Source organism: Neofelis nebulosa, chromosome 15 (genome assembly GCF_028018385.1).
Source record: "Neofelis nebulosa isolate mNeoNeb1 chromosome 15, mNeoNeb1.pri, whole genome shotgun sequence".
In the NCBI taxonomy this organism is placed as follows: Eukaryota; Metazoa; Chordata; class Mammalia; order Carnivora; family Felidae; genus Neofelis; species Neofelis nebulosa.
This window is the reverse complement of record NC_080796.1, coordinates 75,420,759-75,444,859: the sequence shown is the minus strand read 5'-3', so window position 1 is coordinate 75,444,859 and position 24,101 is coordinate 75,420,759. Positions and strand designations below refer to the sequence as shown.

The window sequence follows — 24,101 nt, the reverse complement described above, 5'->3', positions numbered from 1 at the left end:
CTGTGTAGATTACATGGCTAATACAAACATTTTAATAACATTAATTCTGGGGCAGGGTGCCTGGGTGGCTCAGTTGGTTGAGTGTCTGACTCTTGGCTTTAGCTCAGGTCATGATCTCACAGTTCATGAGTTTGAGCCCCGCGTCGGGCTCCATGCTGATAGTGCGGAGCCTGGTTGGGATTCTCTCTTCAAAATAAATAAACTTTAAAAAATTACATTAATTCTGAGGCACCTGGGTGGTTCGGTCAGTTAAGTGTTCAACTTTAGCTCATGATCTCACGGCTTATGAGTTTGAGCCCCACATTGGATTCTGTGCAGACAGTGCAGAGCCTGCCTTGTATCCTCTGCCTCTCTGTATCTCTCAAAAATAAATAAACATTAAAAATAATAATAATAAGGGGCCCCTGGGTGAGTCAGTCAGTTGAGGATCCAACTTCAGCTCAGGTCATGATCTCACGGTTCGTGAATTCAAGCTCCACATTGGGCTCTCTGCTGTCAGTGCAGTGCCCGCTTCAGATCCTCTGTCTCCCTCTCTCACTGCCCCTCCCCTGTACATGCTCTCTCCCTCTCAAAAATAAACAAACATTTAAAAACATTTTAAATTATATCAAATCTTCCAATCCACAAGCATGGAACATCTTTCCATCTGTTTGTGTCATCTGCAATTCCTTTCGTCAGTGTTCTATAGTTTTCACAGTACAGGTCTTTTACCTCCTTGGTTAAGTTTATTTCTAGGTATTTTATTCTTTTTGGTGTAACTGTAAATGGTATTATTTTCTTAATTTCCCTTTCTGCTACTTATTAGTGTATAGAAACACCACTGATTTCTGGGCATCAATTTTGGATCCTGCAACTTTACTGAATTCATTTATTAGTTAATACTTCTAGTATTTTTTTGGTAGAGTCTTTAGGATTTCCTATGTTTAGTATCATGTCATCTGTGAACAGTGATAGTTTAACTTCTTTGCCAATATAGATGCCACTTATTTCTTGTCTGATTGTATGGCTAGGACTTCCAGTACTATGTTGAATAAAAGTGGTGACAGTGGGCATCCTTGTCCTGTTCCTCATCTTAGAGGAAAAGCTCTCAGTTTTTCACCATTGAGTATGGTGTTAGCTGTGTTTTTTTCATACATGGTCTGTATTATGTTGGCATATGTTATCTCTAAACCCACTTTGTTGAGATTTTTCATCATGAATGCATATTGAGTTTTGTCAAACCCTTTTCCTGCATCTGTTCAGATAATCATGATTTTTTTTTTAAAGTCTATTTCTTTATTTTGAGAGAGAGAGCATAAGCAGGGGGAAGGGCAGAGAGAGGGCTAATCCCAAGTAGGCTCCACATAATCAGTGCAGAGCCTGAACTCACAAAACTGTAAGATCATGACCTGAGCCAGAATCAAGAATGGAACACTTAACCAACTGAGTCACTGAGGCACCCTCAAGATAATCATGATTTTTATCATGTGTTTTGTTGATGCGGTGTATCACATTGATTTGTGAATACGAAACCATCCTTGCTTTCTTGGAATAAATCCCACTTGTGAGTGATCCTTTTAATCTATTGTTATATGCCCTTTGCTAATATTTTGTTGAGGACTTTAGCAGTTATGTTCATCAGTGCTATTGACCTGTAGTTTTATTTCTTTGTGGTGTCTCTGTCTAGTTTTAGTAGTATGGTAATGTTGGCCTTGTAGGATATATTTGGAAGCTTTCCTCCCTTTTCTATTCTTTGGAATTGTTTGAGAAGAAGAACTATAAACTCCTCCTTAAATGTTTGGTAGAATTCACATGTGAACTCATCTGGTCCTAGACTTTTGTTTGTCAGTTTTTTGATTACTGATTCAATTTCATTACTAGCAATCATGCTGTTCAGATTTTCTATTTCTTCCTGATTCAGCTCTGGAAGATTATATGTTTCTAAGAATTTATCCATTAAATGGATATTCTATTAAATTAGCAAATAACTTTTGTCCTAAATATATAAAGTAATACATCTATACACTTCATCCTATTTTTCAAAGAACTCTCACTTAAGGGGTACAGTCAAGATTGGTATCCTATTTATAGATGAACAAACTTGTTTTAGGAGAATAAAGTATTATCAAAGTGTAGGTTATTTTCCTGTGCCACACAGTGTCTACAATATTGACTAAGTTGCAAAATGAAGTACAGAGTTGAGCAATCATTCTAAAAATGTAAACAAATCATGTCTTAGTATTTCTTTCCTGAATTAGTCAATCATACTGCTAATTGAAATTACTAAAATTAAACATTCCTGTGTCTAATGGCAGTACTCTCTTAAATAATGTATTTGTAAGTCAATTCAACAAGTATTCATTGATGGCTCATTGGGGGATATAGTAATAAAAAGTCAAATGAGGTCCTGCCTCACAGTGGAGCTCACAGTCTGAGAAAGACAGATTTGAAGTTGGTAAAGAGAATAATGAGCATTACAAAAAGGCACACTACAGTGTGCACACAAGCCTCTAATAGGAGAAACAGAATTAGTCAAAGGTTTCACAGAAGGCCTCCTTGAGAAAGCAAGACAAACTATTCCTTTCTCCTAAATATATAGTCCAAAATTAACCAGATCAACTGAATTGAATGTAAATTCCATGTACAAGGACAAATTGAGAACTATACCATGTACTGAAACGTAATATTGATAACAAAGGTAGAACACATGTACTCTTTTAAGAAGGTAAAGGGGAAAATTTATGACCAAAGCACTACACAGAAAAGGGAACCATCAGGGGTGCCTGGGTGGTTCAGTCGGCTGAGCATCTGACTTCGGCTCAGATCACGATCTCATGGTTCATGGGTTCAAGCCCCACATCAGGCTTTGCATTGACAGCATGGATCCTGCTTCAGATTCTCTGTCTCCCTCTCTCTCTGCCACTCCCCCACTCATGTTCGTCTCTCTCTCTCTCTCTCTCTCTCTCTCTCAAAAATAAACATTAAGGGGTGCCTGGGTGGCTCATTTGGTTAAGCATCTGCCTTCAGCTCAGGTCATGACCTCACAGTTCGTTAGTTCAAGCCCCACACCTGGATCTGTGCTGACAGTGCAGAGCCTGCTTGGGATTCCCTCCCTCCCCTCTCTCTCTGCCCCTACCCTGCTTGTGCTACCCCTCTCAAAATAAATTAATTAATTAAAAAAAATAAACACTAAAAAAATTAAAAAAGAAAAGAAAGAAAAGGAAAACCATCATTTTATTTCCTCTCCTTTAACGATGGTTTTCATCCATGCAGATCTGATTTGTGGAGACTCAATAAATATAAAATAAGGCTAGGAATAATCATAAAATTGAAAACCTAATGAAATGACAATGAACCACAGCCAAGTACTTTCATTTAATTAAGCAAGTAGGAAGATTCATCCACTGAGAACAAATAAATATGTTTGAACCATATGTTTAATACTTATGCTGCATAACGTGCAATAAGCCCAACTTAAAATGCAAAATTACAATTAACAACTTACCTTGCCTCTTTCATTAGTGTTAATTCCCCCCCATTGAGTGTCTCCTTGTCCCAAGGGTCACTGAGTCTGGATGTGTATCTATTAGCAAGAACTTTTAGACATCAGTTGTAGTTCTTGAAGGGATCCACTACGAAAGCATCCCACGCTCTACATTTGTTTTGAACTGCCACCTGCCGTAGTGTCCCAGTTATAACGGGCCAGTCCTTAGGGCCCTCCATAATGACCGTTCTGTTGAAAATCTTGAAGTATAAAGGGTAAAAGATGACGACCTCCCTCTCTAGAATCAAGTTTTCTTTCAGAGTTCTTTAAAAGAGACCATACTAATATTCAATATCTTGTTCAGAGTCATGTTTACAGGTATATATGCACATGTAAACATTCAAATAGTACCTTAAGATCAGCGTACTTAATGTAATTTACTATACATATTTTATACCTCAATAAAAAAGAAGAAAGAAATGAAAAGACCTACAACTTGCTGATTGAGCTTGAAGATATTCCTGTGGCAGACACATGAGGGAGTACACTCCCTGATACTCAGGCTTGATGACAGAACTGTAGAGCTAGGAGTGAAGGAGTGGTAAATAAAGAGAACACAAATATAACCGATCTTTCACAGAAATCACAGACAGCTGGCAAGACTCTAAGTGGACACAGTGGGTTCCATGAAAAGATATGCCAGTTCCTTACCATGAAATGCCTCACCTTTAGGGGTTCATAAGCAGCAAACGTGGCACTGCTCTCCAAATACTCTTCATACTCAATCACACTCACTGTTACCAGAGTATGGCCTAGAGATTTGGCTGCTATATGTGTACTAGAACAGTGCGTTGGTCCAGGTCTTTGAATACCTGCAAATCAAAAAAACATGACTTCATTAGGGTAATAAGCAGTCAGTTCTCAATGGGGATCAGTCTATAGAAATATAAGAATTTTAATACATTAAAAAACATCTTGATCTCATACACTACTAGGCCCCAAATGTTTATATCAAATCTATATAAAAATCTGTTCCTTCTATTAACATGTATCAGGTAAGACACAATTTTATGTTCAGTGAGGAACATAACATATATATCAGCAAAGGCATTTATAGTTTAGAACGGGAAAGTGAACATTTACATAAATTAAAGTGTTAATAGAAAATTATAAGCATGGGCGCCTAAGTGGCTCAGTCAGTTAAGCGTCCAACTCCTGATTTTGGCTCGGGTCATGATTTCATGGTTCATAAGATCTTGTCCCGAGTTGGGTTCTGCACTGCGCTGGGCCTGGAGCCTAAGATTCACTCTCTCTCTCCTTCTGCCCCTCTCCCCTGCTCATGCTCTCTCTCTAAAATAAAAGTTAAAAAAAGAAAATGATAAACATGGAAGTCTAGAAAACAGAAAGATTACTTCTAGTTGGAGAGGTAAAGGAAGATTTAGACATGTATAAGATGTATCTCAAGTGATGAATGAGCAAAGACAGAAATACAAATGAGATACGCAGGAGTACGTGAAGGGTGGCTATACGGGAAATTTTCACTTAAGCAGTTTGTGTGGCTAGAGACATATATGAAGCCAAAATATGAAGTTATAAAAGGCACACTGGGTTTTCTTGTAGAGGCCTTGAACATAAACTTTAAGGATTTCAGCTCTATTCCACCAGCAGTGAGAAGCCTCTCGATTTTTGAGCAGGAAAAGTAATGAAAGTAAGTTTCATGAAACTCCATGTGGTGGCCATGGATTATCAAAGGCAAGCAGCATTAGGAGGATGTTGTTATATTCTAGGTGAGAGATAGTGAGGGCCTAAAAATTAGGAGACACACCTTGAGAACAGAGAAGAGGAAAGAGACATTATTTTTTTAAATGTTTGTTTATTTGAGAGACACAGGAGAGAGAGAGAGTACTCACAAGTGAGGGAGGGGCAGAGAGAGAGGGAGATGAGAATCCCAAGCAGGCTCTACGCTGTCAGCCCAGAGCCCGAGGCGGGGCTCGAACCCACGAACCGTGAGCTCATGACCTGAGCTGAAATGAAGAGTCAGATGCTTAACCTACTGAGCTACCCAGGTATTCCGAAAGAGATATTATATAGTACACTTGGCAAGGGAGAAGTCCAAATTACAGATGTACTGTGAGAATTAAATGAGCTAATATATGAAAAGTATTCAGAACAGAGCCTAGCAAATAGCAAATAGCTAAGTAAATGTTGGATGCTACCCACTGTTATTACTGATTAAAAGACAATTGTAATCAGGATCACACATAATGTTTGGTAAGAGAAAATGATGTTGGTCTTTATGGATAGCTTCTTCATATTCTCTTTTCATATTCTCTTTTCATTAGAAAAAGATATTTTCAGGGCACCTGGGTGGCTCAGTCAGTTAAGTGTTCAACTTCTGCTCGGGTCATGATCTCATGGTTCGTGAGTTCAAGCCCCAGATCGGGCTCTGTGCTGACAGCTTGGGGCCTGGAGCCTGCCTCAGATTCTGTATCTCCCTCTCTCTCTGCCTCTCCCTCCGTCATGCTCTCTGTCTCTCAAAACTGAAAAAAAGAAAAAAAAAGATATTTTCTTGGGGTGCCTTGAGGGCCTCCATCAGTTAAGCATCCAACTTCAGCTCAGGCCATGATGTCACCATTCATGATTCAAAACCCGCTGACAACACGGAGCCCACTTTGGATCTTCTGTCCCCCCATCTCTGGCCTTTCCTCCACTCTCAAAAATAAACAAACATTTAAAAAAAAAAAGAAAGAAAAAGATACTTTCTTTTTTTTAATAAATTTAATAATGTCACTACATCTATCTTAGAAAGATGTATGATATATATATTAAAGAGGAAGCTTGAGATTAGAAAGATCTTCATAGGAATTGAAGGAATGCTATTCAATTTCTGTGCCTTTATTTTTAAATTACATCATAACAAGGCAGTTGATGGAATAAATAAAAGTACTACAAAGAAAGGTAATATGTGAATTTATACTATAGTTTGTAGTTTCTGAATTGATGGTTGGTCCTTTCATTCGAAGACAAAGAAAGGAGAAAATAAAAGGCTTACTCTTACCTTCCTTGAGAAGAGTAAAGACCCCTTGCTTATCCATGTTCAGATGCAACAATAAATGAGAGCAGTCTGTGAACACGATGACTTCTTTGGTCTCCTTATTTACATGATACATTGCAATGGGGATTTCTATAATCTGGCCAATCTCCACATCAGCATGAAATGGTAACAGTTCCATTTTGTTCAGTTTCAGGACATATATCTAGAGGGAAAAAATTAATCTTTCAAGAAAGTTATGTCAGGAAAGTCTAAGAAGAAAAGAAAGCGTTCCTTAAGTATTTAAATACACACATACGTAAACACATATGTATGTTTTGTGTACAAAAATATGTATCATATACTGTGTGTTGGGGAGGGAGTGTTAATCATGTCACTCATTTCATTCCTTCGTCAACTGATTTGTCTAAAGCATCTAACACCATACAGCAAGAATCTGGCAAATGATGGCCAGTGCCCAATTTTCTTAGTTTTTGTAAGCTAAGAATGGTTTTCACATCCTTAAAAGGTTTTAAAACAAAAAACAACAAAGAAGAATATGAGAGTATATATACATGGTTTACAAATGCTAACATATTTACTCTCTGGCCCTTTACAGAAAAACTTTGCTAACCTCAGATATAAAGCACTTCCTCTTCTCAGTATCTTTTAAAAAATATCTTTTGTCTTTGCTATAGATTAAATGTTTGTGTCTCCCCCGCCCCCCAAATTCCTATGTTGAAATCCTAATTCCCCAAAGTGATGGTATTAGGAGGTGAGGACTTTGGGAGCTGATCAGGTCATGAATGAAATTAAATTAGTGCCTTTATAAAAGAGACCCCACAGAACTCCCTAGCCCTTCTACCATGTGAGGTTACAGCAAAAAAGACAGCCTCCTATGAATCTGGAATTTTCCCTCACCAGACACCAAATCTGCTGGTGCCGTGATTTTGGACTTCTCAGGCTCCAAACTGTGAGAAATAAATTTCTGTTGTTTATACACCACCCAGTCTGTGGTATTTTGTTATGGTAGCCCAAAGGGACTATTTTTTCTGTCACTTTCCTTGCTCCTTCTGCTAGTTCATCTTGTTCTGCCTACATCCCTTAAAATGACACATATTACTCAGAGTTCACCTTCTCTTCTGCCTATACGCTCTTCCTCGGAAACCTTACCCAGTTCCAAAACTTCAATGACCAACCATATCCTGATAATTCCAAATGTTTATTTCTAGTCCTAATCTTTCAGTTGTACTTCAGAACCCTATTATCAATAACAAATATTCACCCAGATGCTCCGCAGGTGAATCACACTGAATGTATTCAAAACTGAATTCATCATCTTCCTCTTTTCCTTTTTCCTTTTCTTGCATTTTATATTCATCCAGCTGCCAAAGCTGCAGAAACCCCTGTCTTTAAATGTTTCAGTCTTCCCCACTCCACTGGGCATCAAATCTGACTAAGTCTACCTGCAAAATAACACTTCATTTTCCCCCTTTTCTCTATTCTCAATACCATGTTACTAAGTCAGGCTTAACTGGACACTTTTCCTTCCTTTCTCCCTTCGATCAATTCTAATCTACTAGTACATAGCACTAGCAAATATCTTCCATTCCTTTTTGTTGTTGTTGTTTAATATTATACTTGTGGGGCGCCTGGGTGGCGCAGTCGGTTAAGCGTCCGACTTCAGCCAGGTCACGATCTCACGGTCCGTGAGTTCGAGCCCCGCATCAGGCTCTGGGCCGATGGCTCGGAGCCTGGAGCCTGTTTCCGATTCTGTGTCTCCCTCTCTCTCTTCCCCTCCCCCGTTCATGCTCTGTCTCTCTCTGTCCCAAAAATAAATAAAAAAAAAAATGTTGAAAAAAAAAAAAATTTAATATTATACTTGTGACTGACAAAAAAAAATAATCAGGTACTTTCTAAACACAAGCTCTACCATATTATTGACCTTAAAAACCTGGGATGGCTCTCCACTGTCTACCGTGGGAATCAGCAAAAGTTTTCTGGAATAAGCTAGACAGCAAACATTTTAGGCTTGCGGGGAGGGGGGGGGGAAGGGGGGGGGGCACACAGTTTCTGAGACAACCCCCAACTCTCTAGTTGTGGCTTAAAAGTAGCAATACATAAATGAATGAGGGTGGCTGTGTTCTGATAAAACTTTATCAAAAAAGCAGCAGGTTGAGTTTGATCCTTAGGCCTTAGTTTGGCTCTATCTTTCAAAGTCTTGTTCAAATTCTCATCTCTTCATGACAGTCTCTAAGTAGTCAAATCTACAAGGATTTTTCTTTTATATATTAATAATACTTTTACTACACAATTCAAGTAGCTCTCAATCATATACTGCTTTAAAATAACTCACATAATTCCCTTAAAATGTTATTTAAATTCATGTGAATAGATCTCCCAAATAGAATTTAGATTCTTTAAAGCAGGGATGATATGTTATGTTGCTTTGAATGTCCTATGATATCTAGTATGGAGTTAAGTGCCTTAAGAGTACTTAGTAAATGTTCACTGAATGATAAGAAAATGCTAAGTCTTTCAGGGGACAACACACGTTAACATATATCAAAAGTGGAGGAAAAACCAGAATGCGATTATATAGTAAAAAGAAGTTTTTAATCAAGACAAGCAATATGAGACTAAAAATAAAGTTATTACGAAGGTCATGTGATAATAACAAAATACAGTAACAAAAATAGATAACTAATTATTGAATATATTCCAAGCATTGAAAAACCTTACCTCATTTAATTCTGACAATAACCCACTGAAGTAGATACTATCATTATCTCCACTTGAGAGATAAGGAAACAAGAATACCCATTCAGTAACTGGCTGTGAAGTGAAGCAGGATTCAACCAAGGTCCAGAAATATTTAAGGAATATGTACTTTCAGATTGAATTTGAGCCTCATTTTCAAATACCCAATTTGGAGCAGAAAGATTTTTAAACATGTTCTGTACTTGGGGCGCCTGGGTGGCTTAGTCGGTTAAGCATCTGACTTCAGTTCATGTCATGATCCCATGGTTCGTGGGTTCGAGCCTGGAACTTGCTTCGGATTCTGTGTCTCCCTCTCTCTCTCTGCCCCTCCTCTGCTTGTGCTCGCTCTCTCTCTCTCTCTCTCAAAAATAAATAAACATTAAAAAAAAAAAACATGTTCTGTACTTAAATTTATTATTTTTATTTGTTCTGTACTTAAATTTAGCCAGCAGTGTCTCAGGGGTGATAATAAGGATCTTTGGAGAGTTATTTACCTTAATTTCTCCATATCGAAAGGGATTTTGTACATCTCGGGCCAAAACAGTACTGTTCCCCCTGACCTGGCCTGCAGTCACTACTCCTTTGGTGGTCACCACAGCCACTGTTTCATTAGAAGAGGTCCAAGTGAAGTTGCCACTGCCACCCTCTACCTGTGAAAAAATAACAACCCTATTTATATTTAACTGCCAATGGAGGAAAATGAAATTTAAGCAAAGAAGTAAAATCCAGTGAAATAAAGTTTAAGAAATAATAAAACTATATAACAAATTATTTCTGGGGGCGCCTATGTGGCTCAGTCGGTTAAGCATCTGACTTCAGTTCAGGTCATGATCTTGTGGTTCGTGAATTTGAGCCCCGCATCAGGGTCTGTGCTGACAGCTCAGAGACTGCAGCCTGCTGCAGATTCTGTGTCTCCCTCTCTCTCTGCCCCTCCCCTGCTCATTTTCTCTCTCTCTCAAAAATAAATAAACATCAAAAGAAAAAAAAAGAAGAAATTATTTCTGGACATGCTAAGAAGATATGATGCTATAGGAAAGTAGGCACTTGGGTAGGGAAATACCAAAGGGAGCTTATGTAATGGCACTATCACAAAATGTCAAAAAGGGCACAAGGGAGCTTGACAAAACTTTACAAAAGTCACAAGTAATGAATATGTGGAAGAGAGACAGAAAGTATAGCATGTCTTATCAAGATGATAGTATTCAACAACAACTTGGCTGTCACCAGAAACTGGGTTATGTTACTAGGATTAGGGGGAAAATTTTTAAACATTAACCAAATTTCAATAAATTAAGCTATCAGAGAAACTGAATTATCTCTTTGTAAATTTTTTCGTATTATAGAACACCATACCTGTACTTTATAACGATATAATATTCCCATAGGATGATGAGGAAATGCCAGAAAGTTGGGTGTAAGCTTGATAGGGAAATAAATCTTCACTTCTTGCTGATGTACAACTGGAAATTTTATAAGCTGAATATTTTTATTCTATAGGGAAAAGGGTGCAAAACAGATTTTATAAGGACTTTTTTACAATCCACATTCATTTATTTGCAAAACATCAGCAAAATGGTGTGCTAATGAATTATGCAACCAGTTTCTTTCTATAAAAGAAGTAAATAAATATTCCTATTCACTGAAGAACCACAGCTTCTATACTCCAATAATAACGAAAGGGTTTTTATCAGAGTTAAAATAAGTATCACCATCTGGGAAAATTGTTAAAATTTCCTGACATAACAAAGTTTTATCAACATAAGAAGAGATACCATAGTTTCAGAAAGAAAGACCCTTGAACAACCATCAGTTAAATATGTAAACTATGAAGACAAAGGGATATGCCAAGCTACTCAGAATAAAAGGAACATTAAAGGTGCTAGGGTTAAGACAGTCCTTTCATTGGGGCGCCTGGGTGGCTTGGTCGGTTAAGCATCCGACTTCGGCTCAGGTCATGATCTCACGGTCCGTGAGTTCGAGTCCCACGTCGGGCTCTGTGCTGACAGCTCAGAGCCTGGAGCCTGTTTCAGATTCTGTGTCTCCCTCTCTCTCTGCTCCTCCCCTGTTCATGCTCTGTCTCTCTTTGTCTCAAAAATAAATAAACGTTAAAAAAAAAATTAAAAAAAAAAGAAAAGACAGTCCTTTCATCATTAAAGAAACAGCAAGATTGGGGGGAATGTATAGAGATAAAACAACTGCCCCCACTCAACTGTCTTGGCATTTTCCCTACAAAGGCAAAAATCAATCAATCAATTTTTTTAATCTATCTGGTTTTTAAAGAAGCCCTGAAATATGAAATATTTATTTTATTTTTTGCAATGTTTACTTATTTTTAGGACAGAGGGAGACAGTGTGTGATGCAGGGAAGGGGCACAGACAGAGAGAGTCACAGAATCTGAAGCAGGTTCCAGGTTCTGAGCTGTCAGCACAGAGACCGACATGGGGCTCAAACCCATGAGCTGTGAAATCATGACCTGAGCCAAAGTCGGATGCTTAACCGAGCCACCCAGGCACCCCTGAAATATTTATTAACATTCTCACATCTGTGATAACGGCCCTGAATTTTCTCCTCAGTATTTAAAGTAGCTGGATCATAAACTGAAAATAAGTCTTTCAGTTTAAGAGAACATCATTCTGCTATAAGATATGGGTGTTCTGGGGGCTAGGGAAGATAGTGGCAGACCCCAACCTAGGAGGACCCTAGGCTCACCTCGTCCCATGAATACACCCAGAATATATTCCCATGAATATAACTACCAGATCCTCCTAAATACCCCCCAAAACCGACCTGAAGACTACCAGATCAAACTCCATAACTAGGGGTGGAAAAGAAGCCATGCTGAAGAAAATAGGAAGACATGGTTTGGGAGCAAACAGATTGTGGCCACTGTGGTGGGGAGGGAGCCGCAGTAAGTCACGGAGAAGGGTGAGAGACAGACTAGCGTACGGGGGAGTACAGGGAGACAATGATCCCCATAGCAATTGGCTGGGAAAGCAGAAGGTGAGAGGGGCTGAATTTCGAGTACTTGCAACCTGGGGCTTAAAGGCCTGGAGTTTTAAAGGTCGATGGGCATGGGAGGGGAGAGTGTTGGGAGTTGGGGGGAGGGGGCATCGAGCAGCTCCTGGACAGAAAGCAGAGCAAACTGCTTGCAGACACACAGCATGGAAAAAGAGATCTGAAGAGCATCTGGGACACACAGTGGGGAGGTTATCTGCTCTTCTCCAACTGCATCCCAGAGAGGCGGCATTCACAGAGAGACCCTTCCAGAAACAAAGGCACTAGCAGGCACCGTTTCCCTCCCCTGCCTCTCAGGGTAAGTACAGGGCACCTGTGGGAACCAGTGCAGTGCCCACACTCGCTACCTAACTTGCTTACACCAAGCCCCGCCCCCTCGCACTCCAGAGGAACCACCGCTGCCACTTACGCTCGCCCCACTCCCAGCACAGCAAGCTCCCAACCCCAGAAGAGCGGTCCGAACTCCTGCCCACACCACATCTTTCAACCCAGGAGTTTTGCAAGGCCTGGGTTCTGGCGGTGGCGGCAACAGGTTTCATCTCATAAGCAGACCAGAGCACATCTACTTAAAAGCTGCCACGTTCAGGCCAGGGACCAAACACTGCCCACAACAGGCAAAGAGAGCCTCTGCAGACGACCGGCTTGAAAGGGAAAGCAGCCAGGACACGACAGCAGAGTACATGCAGGCAGCACACACTGGAGACACTCCCGGAAGCGCCAGGCCCTGGGCAACAGGGGACACTATGAAGCAGGGCACTACAGGACCTCTTTTTCATAAGGCCATTGCCTTCAACAGCAGGAGACGTAGCTGACTTTCTTAGTACACAGAAACAGGCACAGAGACTTCGACCAAATGAGAAGACAGAGGAATCTGCCCAGTGAAAGAACAGGACAAGACCACAGTCAGAGATCTAAGTGAAACAGATAGAAGGAACAAGCCTGATGGAGAATTTAAAGTCATGATCATAGGGGCGCCTGGGTAGCTCAATTGGTTAAGCGTCCGACTTCGGCTCGGGTCAGGATCTCATGGTTGGTGAGTTCAAGTACTGTATCAGACTCTGTGCTGATAGCTCAGAGCCTGAAGCCTGCTTTGGATTCAGTCTCCCTCTTTCTCTCTGCCCCTTCCCTGCTTGCACTCCATCTCTCTCTTTCTCAAAAATAAACATACATACATACATACATACATACATACATACATACATACATACATAAAAATAAAGTAATGACCATAAAGATACTCGCTGGACTTGAGAAAAGAGTGGAGGACACCAGTGAGACCATTAACACAGAGATAAGGAATAACATAGCAGAGATAAAGGACTCAATAAGTAAAATGAGAAGCATGCTTGATGGAATGAACAGCAGGCTGGAGGAAGCAGAGGAACGAATCGGTGACCTAGAAGACAGAGTCATGGAAACCAATGAAGCTGAACAAACGGGAGAAAAAAAAGAATTACGTAAAACAAGAAGAGACTTAGGGAACTCAGTAACTCCATCAAACGTAAAAACATTTGTATTATAGGAATTTCAGAAGAAGAAGAAAGAGAAAAGGGGCCAGAGAATTCCTTTGAAGAAATAATAGCTAAAAATTTCCCTCATCTGGGGAAGGAAACAGATATCCAGATCGAGGAGGCACAGAGAACCTCCAACAAAAGCAGATCCACACCAAGACATATTGTAATTAAAATGGCAGAATAGAGTGGTAAGGAAAAAAATCTGAGGGGCGCCTGGGTAGCTCAGGCGGTTAAGGGTCTGACTCTTGATTTCAGCTCAGGTCATGATCCCATGGTTGATAAGATCAGGCCCCATGTCTGACCCTGTGCTGACAGCACAGAGCAGGCTTGAGATTTTTTTTTTTTTCTCTCTCTCTCTACCCCTTCCCTACTTTCACACACTCTATCTGTCTCAAAATAAATAAACATTAAAAAAATTATTAAAGGGGCACCTGGGTGGCTCAGCCAGTTGAGTGTCTGACTTTGGTTCAGGTCATGATCTCATGGTTTGTGGGTTTAAGCCCCATGTTGGGCTCTCTGCTGTCATCCCAGAGCCTGCTTTGGATCCTCTGTTCTCCTCTCTCTCTCTGCTCCTCCCCACTCGTGCTCTTTTCCCTCTCTCTCTCTCTCAAAAACAAAAACATTAAAAAAAAGTATTAAAAAAAAGAAAAAATCTTAAAAGCAGCAAGACAAAAGAAGACAATTACATACAAGAGAAACCCATAAAGCTATCAATAGATTTTTCTCAAGCCAGAAGGGAGTAGCATGACCAATGTGCTACATGAGAAAAACCTGCAGCCAAGAATACTCTATCCAGCAAGACTCTCAGTCAGAATGGAAGCAGAGAGAGAGAGAGAGTTTCCCAGACAAGTAAAACCTAAAGAAGTTCATGACTACTAAACCAGCCCTACAAGAAACCTAAAGAGGACTCTATGAATAGAAAGGGAAGACCATTAGTGAGAGTATGTAAAGTAGAACATACAAAAGAAGTAAAAATGAGTATTTCTGTAAAAACTCACTCAAGAAACTCACAAAATAAAAGGATCTAAAATATGACAACATATACATAAACATGGGGAGGAGAAGAGAAAGAATGGGTTCAAAGTTAAACAGCCATCAGCTTAATATTGACTGCTTTATGCAGAAGAGGTTATATACAAACCTAATGGCAACCACAAATTGAAACCACTAATAAATAAGCAAAGAATACAAGGAAAGAAATCCAAATACATCACTAAAGAAAACCAGCATATGATGAAAGAGGGAAAGACAGGGATCAGAGAAAATCTTCAGAAACAACCAGAAAACAAGTAACCAAATGGCAATAAATACATAACTACCAATAATGACTTGGAAAGTAAATGCACTAAATGCTCCAATCAAAAGACACAGAATGGATAAAACAACAACAACAACAAAGACCCAGTTATATGCTTCCTACAAGAGACCCATTTTGTTTATTTAAGATTTTATTTTAAGTAATCTCTACATCCAATGTGGGGCTTGAACCTACAACCCCAAGATCAAGAGTCGCATGTTCTATTGACTGAGCCAGCCAGGATCCCAACAAGGGACTCGTTCTAGACCTAAAGACACCTGCAGACTGAAAGTGAAGGGACAGATAAATATTTATCATGCAAATGGGTGTCAAAAGAAAGCTGAAGTAACAATACAGACTTTAAAACAAAGACCATAACAAGAGGCAAAGATGAGCACTTTGCAATAATAAAAGGGACAATCCAACAAGAAAATATAGCAATTGTAAATATTTATGCATCCAACATGAGAGAACCCAAACACATAAAACAATTAATAAAAAACATAAAGGAACTAATTGACTATTATCAAATGCAATACAATATACAATGATATTACAATTACTATACAATAACATTACGGGCCTTTAACACACCACTCACATCAATGGACAGGTCATCAAAACAGAAAATCAACAAGGAAACAATGGCTTTGAATGACACACTGGGCCAAATGTATTTAACAGATATATTCAGAGCGTTCTATCCCAAAACAGCAGAATATACATCCTTTTACAGTGTATGTGGAACATTCTCCAGAACAGATCACACATATTAGGCCACAAAACAAGCATCAACAAGTTCAAAAAGACTGAAGTCATATGCATCTTTTCTGACTACAATGCTATGAAACCAGAAGTCAACCACAAGAAAAAATCTGGAAAGACCACAAATATGTGAAGGTTAAATAGACAATGAATGGGTCAACCATTAAATAAAAGAAATAAAAAAGTACACAAAAACAAATGAAAAGAAACCACAATGGTTTGAAACCTTTAGGATGTAAGAGTGGTTCTAAGTTTATAGCAATACAGGCATACCTCAAGAAGCAAGAAAAATCTCAAATAAACAATCTAATCTTACACTTAAAGGAACTAGAAAAAGAACAAACAAAACCTAAAACCAGCAAAAGGAAGGAAATAATAAAGATTAGAGCAAAAATAAATGATATAGAAACTGAAAAACAAGAGAACAGACCAATGAAACCAGGAGCTGATTCTTTGGGGGAAAAAATTGATAAACCTCTAGTCAGACTTATCCAAAAGAAAAGTGGAAGGACCCAAATAAATAAAATCACAAATGAAAGAGAAGAAATAACAACCAAAACCACAGAGATACAATTATAAGAGAATATTATGAATAACTAGATGACAACAAATTGGACAACCAAGAAGAAATGGATTAAATCCTAGAAACATATAACCTACCAAAACTAAAACAGGAAGAAATAGGAACATTGCACACACTGATTACCAACAATGAAACTGAATCAGTAATCAAAAAACTGCCAACAAACAAAAGTCCAGGGCCAGATGGATTCAGAGGTGAATTCTACCAAAAATTTAAAGAAGAATTAAAGCTATTCTTCTGGGGGTGCCTCAGTGGCTTAGTTAAGTGTCTGACTCTTGGCTTTGGCTCAGGTCATGATTTCACAGTTTGTGAGTTCGAGCCCCACACCAGGCTCTGTGCTGGCAGTGCAAAGCCTGCTTGGGATTCTCTCCCTCTCCTTCTCTATCTGCCCCTCCCCATTCGTTCTCCCTCTCCCTCTCTTAGATAAACATTAAAAAAATTTTTTTAAAAACCTATTCTTCTGAAACTATTCCAAAAAATAGAAAAGAAAGTAACAGGAGCACCTGGATCACTCACTCATTTAAGCGTCAGACTCTTGATTTTGGCTCAGATCATGACGTCACAGTTCAGGACTTCAAGCCCCAAGTTGGTCTCCGCATTGACAACATGGAGTCTGCCTGGGATTCTTAGTCTCCCTTTCTGTCTGCCCCTCCCCTACTTGTGTGCTCTTTCTCTCTCTCTCTAAATATAAATAAACTTAAAAACTTAATTACTGAAATTCACAATAGAAAAAGGAATTACAGAATCATCTTTTTTTTTTAACATTTACTTTTGAGAGATAGAGTGTGAGCAGGGGAGGGGCAGAGAGAGAGGGAGACACAGAATCCGAAGCAGGATCCAGGCTCTGAGCTGTCAGCACACAGCCCGATGCGGGGCTCGAACTCACAGACCCAGAGATCATGACCTGCAAAGCTGGACGCTTAATTGACTAAGCCACCCAGGTGCCCCAAAATTACAGAATCATCTTAACGTTTGCAGGAAATATACACTGAAATATAACATTCATTCATCTAGGATATGGGAACTTAGGAGTAAAAGGAAATTTCAGTAATTTGAAAGGGCATACCTTTAAAAAAATTTTTTTAATGTTTATTTATGTTTGAGAGAGAGAGAGAGAGACAGAGTGTGAGCAGAGGAGGGGCAGAGAGAGAAGGAGACACAAAATCTGAAGCAGGCTCTAGGCTCTGAGCTGTCAGCACAGAGCCCCATGCGGGGCTTGAACCCATGAACCGTGAGATCATGCCCTGAGCTGAAGTTGGACACTTAACTGACTGACCCCCCAGGCACCCCTGAAAGGGCATATTGTTTAAAGAAACTAAACATCACACTTAACAGAGAAAAAGCTTTCCTTTGAGATCAGAAACATTATTACCATGTCTGTTTGGCACTGTACTGGAGATTGTGAATAAGGCAAGAAAAAAAAGTAAAAGGCATTACGATTGGAAAAAGTGGGTATTGGATTAGGACAGGAAAGAAACAAATCTGTCAATTACAGATGATATGATATAAAATATAAGTGATTCTTGGGGCGCCTGGGTGGCGCAGTCGGTTAAGCGTCCGACTTCAGCCAGGTCACGATCTCGCGGTCCGTGAGTTCGAGCCCCGCGTCAGGCTCTGGGCTGATGGCTCCGAGCCTGGAGCCTGTTTCCGATTCTGTGTCTCCCTCTCTCTCTGCCCCTCCCCCGTTCATGCTCTGTCTCTCTCTGTCCCAAAAATAAATAAAAAACGTTGAAAAAAAAATTTTTAAAAAAAAATATAAGTGATTCTATAGATAAATTATTAGAATTATTGGGGTACCTGAGTGGCTCAGTTGGTTAAGTGTCTAACTCTTGGTTTTGGCTCAAGTCATGATTTCAAAGTTTTGTGGGTTCAAGCCCTGTGTCAGGCTCTGTGCTAAGAGCACAGAGCCTGCTTGGGATTCTCTCTCTCCTTGTCTGCTCCTCCCCTGTTCCCTCTCTCTCTCTCAAAATAAATAACTTAAAAATAAAAAGGGTTCAGAGCCACTTTATTTATTATAGCCAAATACTAGGGGAAAAAAAATGTCCTTCAATAGCTGAATGGTTAAAAAACTCTAGTGTATCAATACAATGGAATATAACTCAGCAGTTTTTAAATTATATATTGATGCATGTTAATAATTTAGATAAATATTAAGGGCATTATGTTTAGTACATTCAGTTTTTCATCCATCCCCACAATCAATTTTAGAACATTTTCATTACACCAAAACCAAACCCTACACCTTAGCTGTCACTCTCCAAGCCCTCCACTCCCTCCCCCAGCCCTAGATGACCGCTTCCTCTCCTAGCCCTAGCTGACCACTGCTTCCCCCAGTCCTAGCTGACCACTCCCTCCCCCAGCCTTAGGTGACCACTCCCCTCTCCCAGCCCTAGGTGACTGCTCCTTCCCCCAGTCCTAGGTGACCACTACTTCCCCCAGTCCTGGGTGACCACTCCCTCTCCCATCCCTAGCTGACCACTCCCTCCCCCAGTCCTAGGTGACCGTATTTACTGCTTTCTGTCTATGGATTTGCCTGTTTTTGACATTTCACATAAATGCAATCATGCAACATGTGGCCTGTGTCTGGCTTTTTCACTCAGCATAATGTTTTCAAGAATTACCCATGCTGTAGCATATATCAGTACTTGTTTTCTATTGCCAGATATTCCATTGTATGGAATATGGATGCACCATAATTTATTATCTACTCCTCAGCTGATGAACATTTGGGTTGTGTCCACTTTCTACTATAAATAATGCTATGAACATTCATGCACAAGCTTTTGAGTCAAAATGTTTTCATGTTTCTTGCATATATACATAAGAGCAGAATGGCTGGGTAACACAGTAGTTCTATATTTTGTCTGTTGATAACTGCCAGGTGTTTTCCAAAGCAGCAACACCGTTTATTCACTTACACACATTCCCCCCAAGAGTGTGTAAGGGTTCAAATTTCTCTACATGCTTATCAATACTTATCATTGTCTGTCCTTTTTATTTTCAGCCAGTGGGTGTCAAGTGGTATCTCATTATGATTTTGATTTGAATTTTCCTAATGACTAATTATGTTGAACATGTTTTTATATGTTTATTGGCCATCTGTACATCTTGTCCTATGTACTATTTCTATAACTTCCTGTAAATCTATAATTCCAAAATAAACAGTTTAAGAAAGTTATTAATGATAACTTTTCCTCCAAAATGGTTAAGTGCTCCAATATATTCAATGAAGACTCTCCGATTTCGGACCATATATAATCCACATTTTAATCCCAACACAAAAAAGATGAATTACTATCTCTTGACTAGCTATTAAGGAAACTAGGAAAACCCAAGAACTGTCTCTAGCCTCACCAAATTAAGAGTATAGTAGGTGTCAGGGTGCCTGGGTGGCTCAGTTGGTTAAGCATCTGGCCTCAGCTCAAGTCGTGATCTCACAGTTCGTGAGTTCGAGCCCCACGTCAGGCTCTGTGCTGGCTCAGAGCCTGGAGCCTGCTTCAGATTCTGTGTCTCCCTCTCTCTCTGACCCTCCCCTGCTTGTGCTCTCTCTCTCTCAAAAATAAACATTAAAAAATATTTATTTTAGTGAAGCTTTATTTAAAAAAAAAAAAAAAAGAGTACAGCAGGTGTCAATTACAATTTCCACACCAAATCTGAACTTGATGAACAGCATAATTAGGCAAAAATATCAAAATAAAACCAATTTTTAAAAGAGTAAGGGTGTGGGGCGCCTGGGTGAGTCAGTCGGTTAAGCATCTGACTTTGGCTCAAGTCATGATCTCTCGGTTCACAAATTTGAGCCCGCGTCAGGCTCTGTGCTGACAGCTCAGAGCCTGGAGCCTACTTCAGATTCTGTGTCTCCCTCTCTCTACCCCTCCCCTACTTGCACTCTGCCTCTCTTGCTCTCTCTCTCTCTCTCTCTCAAAAATAAACATTAAAAAAAATAAATAAAAATAAAGAGGTGATGGTGAGAGCTCATTTTAAAACGTATTATTTTTTAAAAAGCAGGATCTTTGGGATTGAAGAATGATTCTAGAATAGTGTCAAATTGCCAGAAATGCCATACAGTGTACAAAAAAAAATCACTGTGTATTAAATATTATTGAAAAAACTGAGGGGGCGCCTAGCTGGCTCAGTTGGTACAGTATGTCACATTTTTTTTATTAAAAAAATTTTTTTAATGTTTATTTATTTTTGAGAGAGAGAGAGCATGAGCAGGTGAGGGGCAAAGAGAGAGGGAGACACAGAATCTGAAGCAGGCTCCAGGAGCTGTCAGCACCCACGAACTGTGAGATCATGACCTGAACGAAGTCAGGCACTTAACTGACTGAGCCACCCAGGTACCCCAGGGTATGTCACTCTTGATATCTCAGGGTCATGAGTTCAAGCTTTATGTTGGGTGTAGAGATTACTTAAAAAAAATTCTTTTAATATTGAAAACAAAAGAGGGGCACCTGGGTGCCTCAGTCAGTTAAGTGTCCGACGTCAGCTCAAGTCATGATCTTATGGTTCCTGAGTTTGAGCCCTGCATTGGGCTCTGCACAGTGCAGAGACTGCTTGGAATTCTCTCTCTCTCCCTCTCTCTCTCTGCTCCTCCCCTACTTGCACTCTCTCTCAAAATAAATAAGTAAACTTAAAAAAAAACTGTTGAGTAAATATTGTTGAAAAAAATGGACATATTTTACTAATGAATGTAAACCTAAAATTGTTAGAAGTAACCCAAACACCACTTAACAAATACTTATTTCTGCCAACAACATGTTAGTCACTCTGTTAGATGTTAGGGCAACAGTTGTGAACAAAGTAGGCATAATCATTGCCCTCAAAGTTTATAATGTGATAAAAGGAGCAAATAATAACAGTAAAATATGATGAATATTATGACCTGGGAAGTTTGGGAGTTCTGAGAATATATATGAAAGGGGAAAAAAGGCCTGAAGAAGTGATGTTTCACACTGAGTACACAAAGTTTTATAGACAAAAGAAACTATATTTCTTTATAACAATGAAAATAAACAAATGGAAAGGAAACTTAGAGGCAAAAAGGAAGAATGCATTTTCTAGAAACTGGAAGTTCAGTGTGGTTGATACATAATGGAGAGAGAGTTACAAGACCTGCAATTGGAAAAGTTGTCTTGGGCCAATCATTCAGGTACAGTCACAAAATTAAATTCCCACAGCATTTTTTTTTAATGTTTATTTATTTTTGAGAGAGAGACAGAGCAAGCAAGGGAGGGGCAGAGAAAGAGGGAGACACAGAATCCGAAGCAGGCTCCAGGCTCCCAGCTGTCAGCACAGAGCCTGACATGGGGCTTGAACTCATGAACCATGAGATCATGGCGTGAGCGGAAGTCTGACACTTAACCAACTGAGCCCACGCAGGCACCCCTAGACAGGCCTATTAAGCTGAATATGAAATAATAGTGAATGGAGGGAAACAGCAGAATTAAAAGCATAGTCTAAATGGTGTAGTCTGTCCCAGTTAATCATTGTCAGATTCTTTTTTTCTGTTTGGAGAGAGTGCAAGTTGGAGAGGGGCAGAGGGAAGGGGACAGAGGATGCGAAGCAGGCTAACAGCAGAGAGCCCAACTCGGGGCCTGAACTCACAAACAGTGAAATTATGACCTGAGCCTAAGTCGGATGCTCAACCAACTGAGCCATCCGGATGCCCCTGTCAGATTTTCATATAACCTAGAGAAGCAGAAATCCTAGGTTTTATTTAAATTAAGGGGCACCTGGGTGCCTCAGTCGGTTAAGCATCCATCTCAGGCTCAGATCATGATCTCCTGGTCCATGAGTTCAAGCCCCATGGTCGGGGTCTGTGCTGACAGCTCAGAGCCTGGAGACTGCCTCAGATTCTGTGTCTCCCTCTCTGTCCCTCCCCAGCTCACACTCTGTCTCTCTTTCAAAAATAAACATTTTTTTTTCTTCTTTTTTTTTTAATTTTTTTTTTTTAACATTTATTTATTTTTGGGACAGAGAGAGACAGAGCATGAACGGGGGAGGGGCAGAGAGAGAGGAAGACACAGAATCAGAAGCAGGCTCCAGGCTCCGAGCCGTCAGCCCAGAGCCCGACGCGGGGCTCAAACTCACGGGCCGTGAGATCGTGACCTGAGCTGAAGTCAGACGCTTAACCGACTGAGCCACCCAGGCGCCCCTCAAAAATAAACATTTAAAAGGGGCGCCTGGGTGGCGCAGTCGGTTAAGCGTCCGACTTCAGCCAGGTCACGATCTTGCGGTCCGTGAGTTCGAGCCCCGCGTCAGGCTCTGGGCTGACGGCTCGGAGCCTGGAGCCTGTTTCCGATTCTGTGTCTCCCTCTCTCTCTGCCCCTCCCCCGTTCATGCTGTGTCTCTCTCTGTCCCAAAAATAAATAAAAAATGTTGAAAAAAAAAAAAAATTAAAAAAAAAAAAAAATAATAAAAAAAAAAAATAAACATTTAAAAAAATTAAAGTAATAATAAAAAAAAGAAACCGTCAAATAAAAAGAATAAGTAAAAAATAAATAAAATTTCTCAATTAAAAAGAAGTTTTTGGGGCACCTCATTCAGTTGAGCAACTGATGCTCAGGTCACGATCCCAGGGTCATGGGATTCAGCCCCACATGTGCTCTGTGCTAAGCCTGGAGCCTGCTTAAGATTCTCTCTCTCTCTCCCTCTTCCCCCCTCCCATTCATGCTCTCTCGCTCTCTAAAATAAGTAGATAAATAAAAGGTCAAAAAAATAAATAAATGGAAAGTTTGCACGCCAAAATAAAAAGACCACAAACCAAGATATAGGCTAGAGATCACCCCCTTTGTGATCTCTGTCATGGAGGGCCCTATTAAAACCATATTAAGGAGTTTTAACTTTACCTTAAAACCAATGGGATGCCACCAAAGGAATTTAAACAGTAAACACACAATTTCTGTAGTTTTTGGAATATGGTTCCAGCTAGGGGTGATATCAGAGGTAAGAATACCCATTAAAAAACTGCTATACAGGGGTGCCTGGGTGGCTCAGTGGGTTAAGCGTCCGACTTTGGCTCAGCTCATGATCTCATGGCTTGTGAGTTCAAGCCCCACATCAGGCTCTCCGCTGTCAGCAAAGAGCCCACTTTAAGTCCTCTTACTCCTCCTCTCTCTGCCCCTCCTCCACTTGCACACGTGCTCAAGCATGCTCTCAAAAATAAACATTTTTTAAAAGGTTAAGAAAAGGGGTGCCTGGGTGGCTCAGTTGGTTGAGTGTCCGACTTCAGCTCAGGTCATGATCTCGTGGTCCATGAGTTCGAGCCCCGCGTCGGGCTCTGTGCTGACAGCTCACAGCCTGGAGCCTGTTTCAGATTCTGTGTCTCCCTCTCTCTGACCCTCCCCCATTCATGCTCTGTCTCTCTCTGTCTCAAAAATAAATAAACGTTAAAAAAAATTGTTAAAAAAATAAATAAAAAGTTAAGAAAGAAAAAAGAAACTGGGGTACTTGGGTGGCCCAGTGGGTTGAGCTCAGAGCCTGGAGCCTGCTTCGGATTCTCTGTCTCCCTCTCTCTCTCTGCATCTCCCCTGCTCGTATTCTATCTCTCAAAAATAAATAAAACATTAAAAAAAATAAAAATTAGGGACGCCTGGGTGGCTCAGTCAGTTAGAGGTCCCACTTTGGCTCAGGTCATGATCTCACAGTTTGTGAGTTCGAGCCCTGCTTC

General features: G+C 40.1%; 1 protein-coding gene across 11 annotated transcripts in view; it reads right to left on the bottom strand.

The window, feature by feature from the left end:
• Positions 1-24,101, bottom strand: part of NUP210L (nucleoporin 210 like) — a 90,842-nt gene that overhangs the window by 46,695 nt on the left and 20,046 nt on the right. For 10 of the 11 annotated variants that reach the window (XM_058702182.1, XM_058702184.1, XM_058702190.1 and 7 more), the window contains 4 exons: positions 10,608-10,745; positions 9,749-9,904; positions 6,522-6,720; positions 4,190-4,335 (listed from right to left, as the gene is read on the bottom strand). In XM_058702182.1, coding sequence (XP_058558165.1) covers positions 4,190-4,335; positions 6,522-6,720; positions 9,749-9,904; positions 10,608-10,745 — 639 coding nt within the window. The remainder of the gene's footprint in view (positions 1-4,189; positions 4,336-6,521; positions 6,721-9,748; positions 9,905-10,607; positions 10,746-24,101) is intronic. The other variant, XM_058702187.1, reaches the window with a different exon arrangement.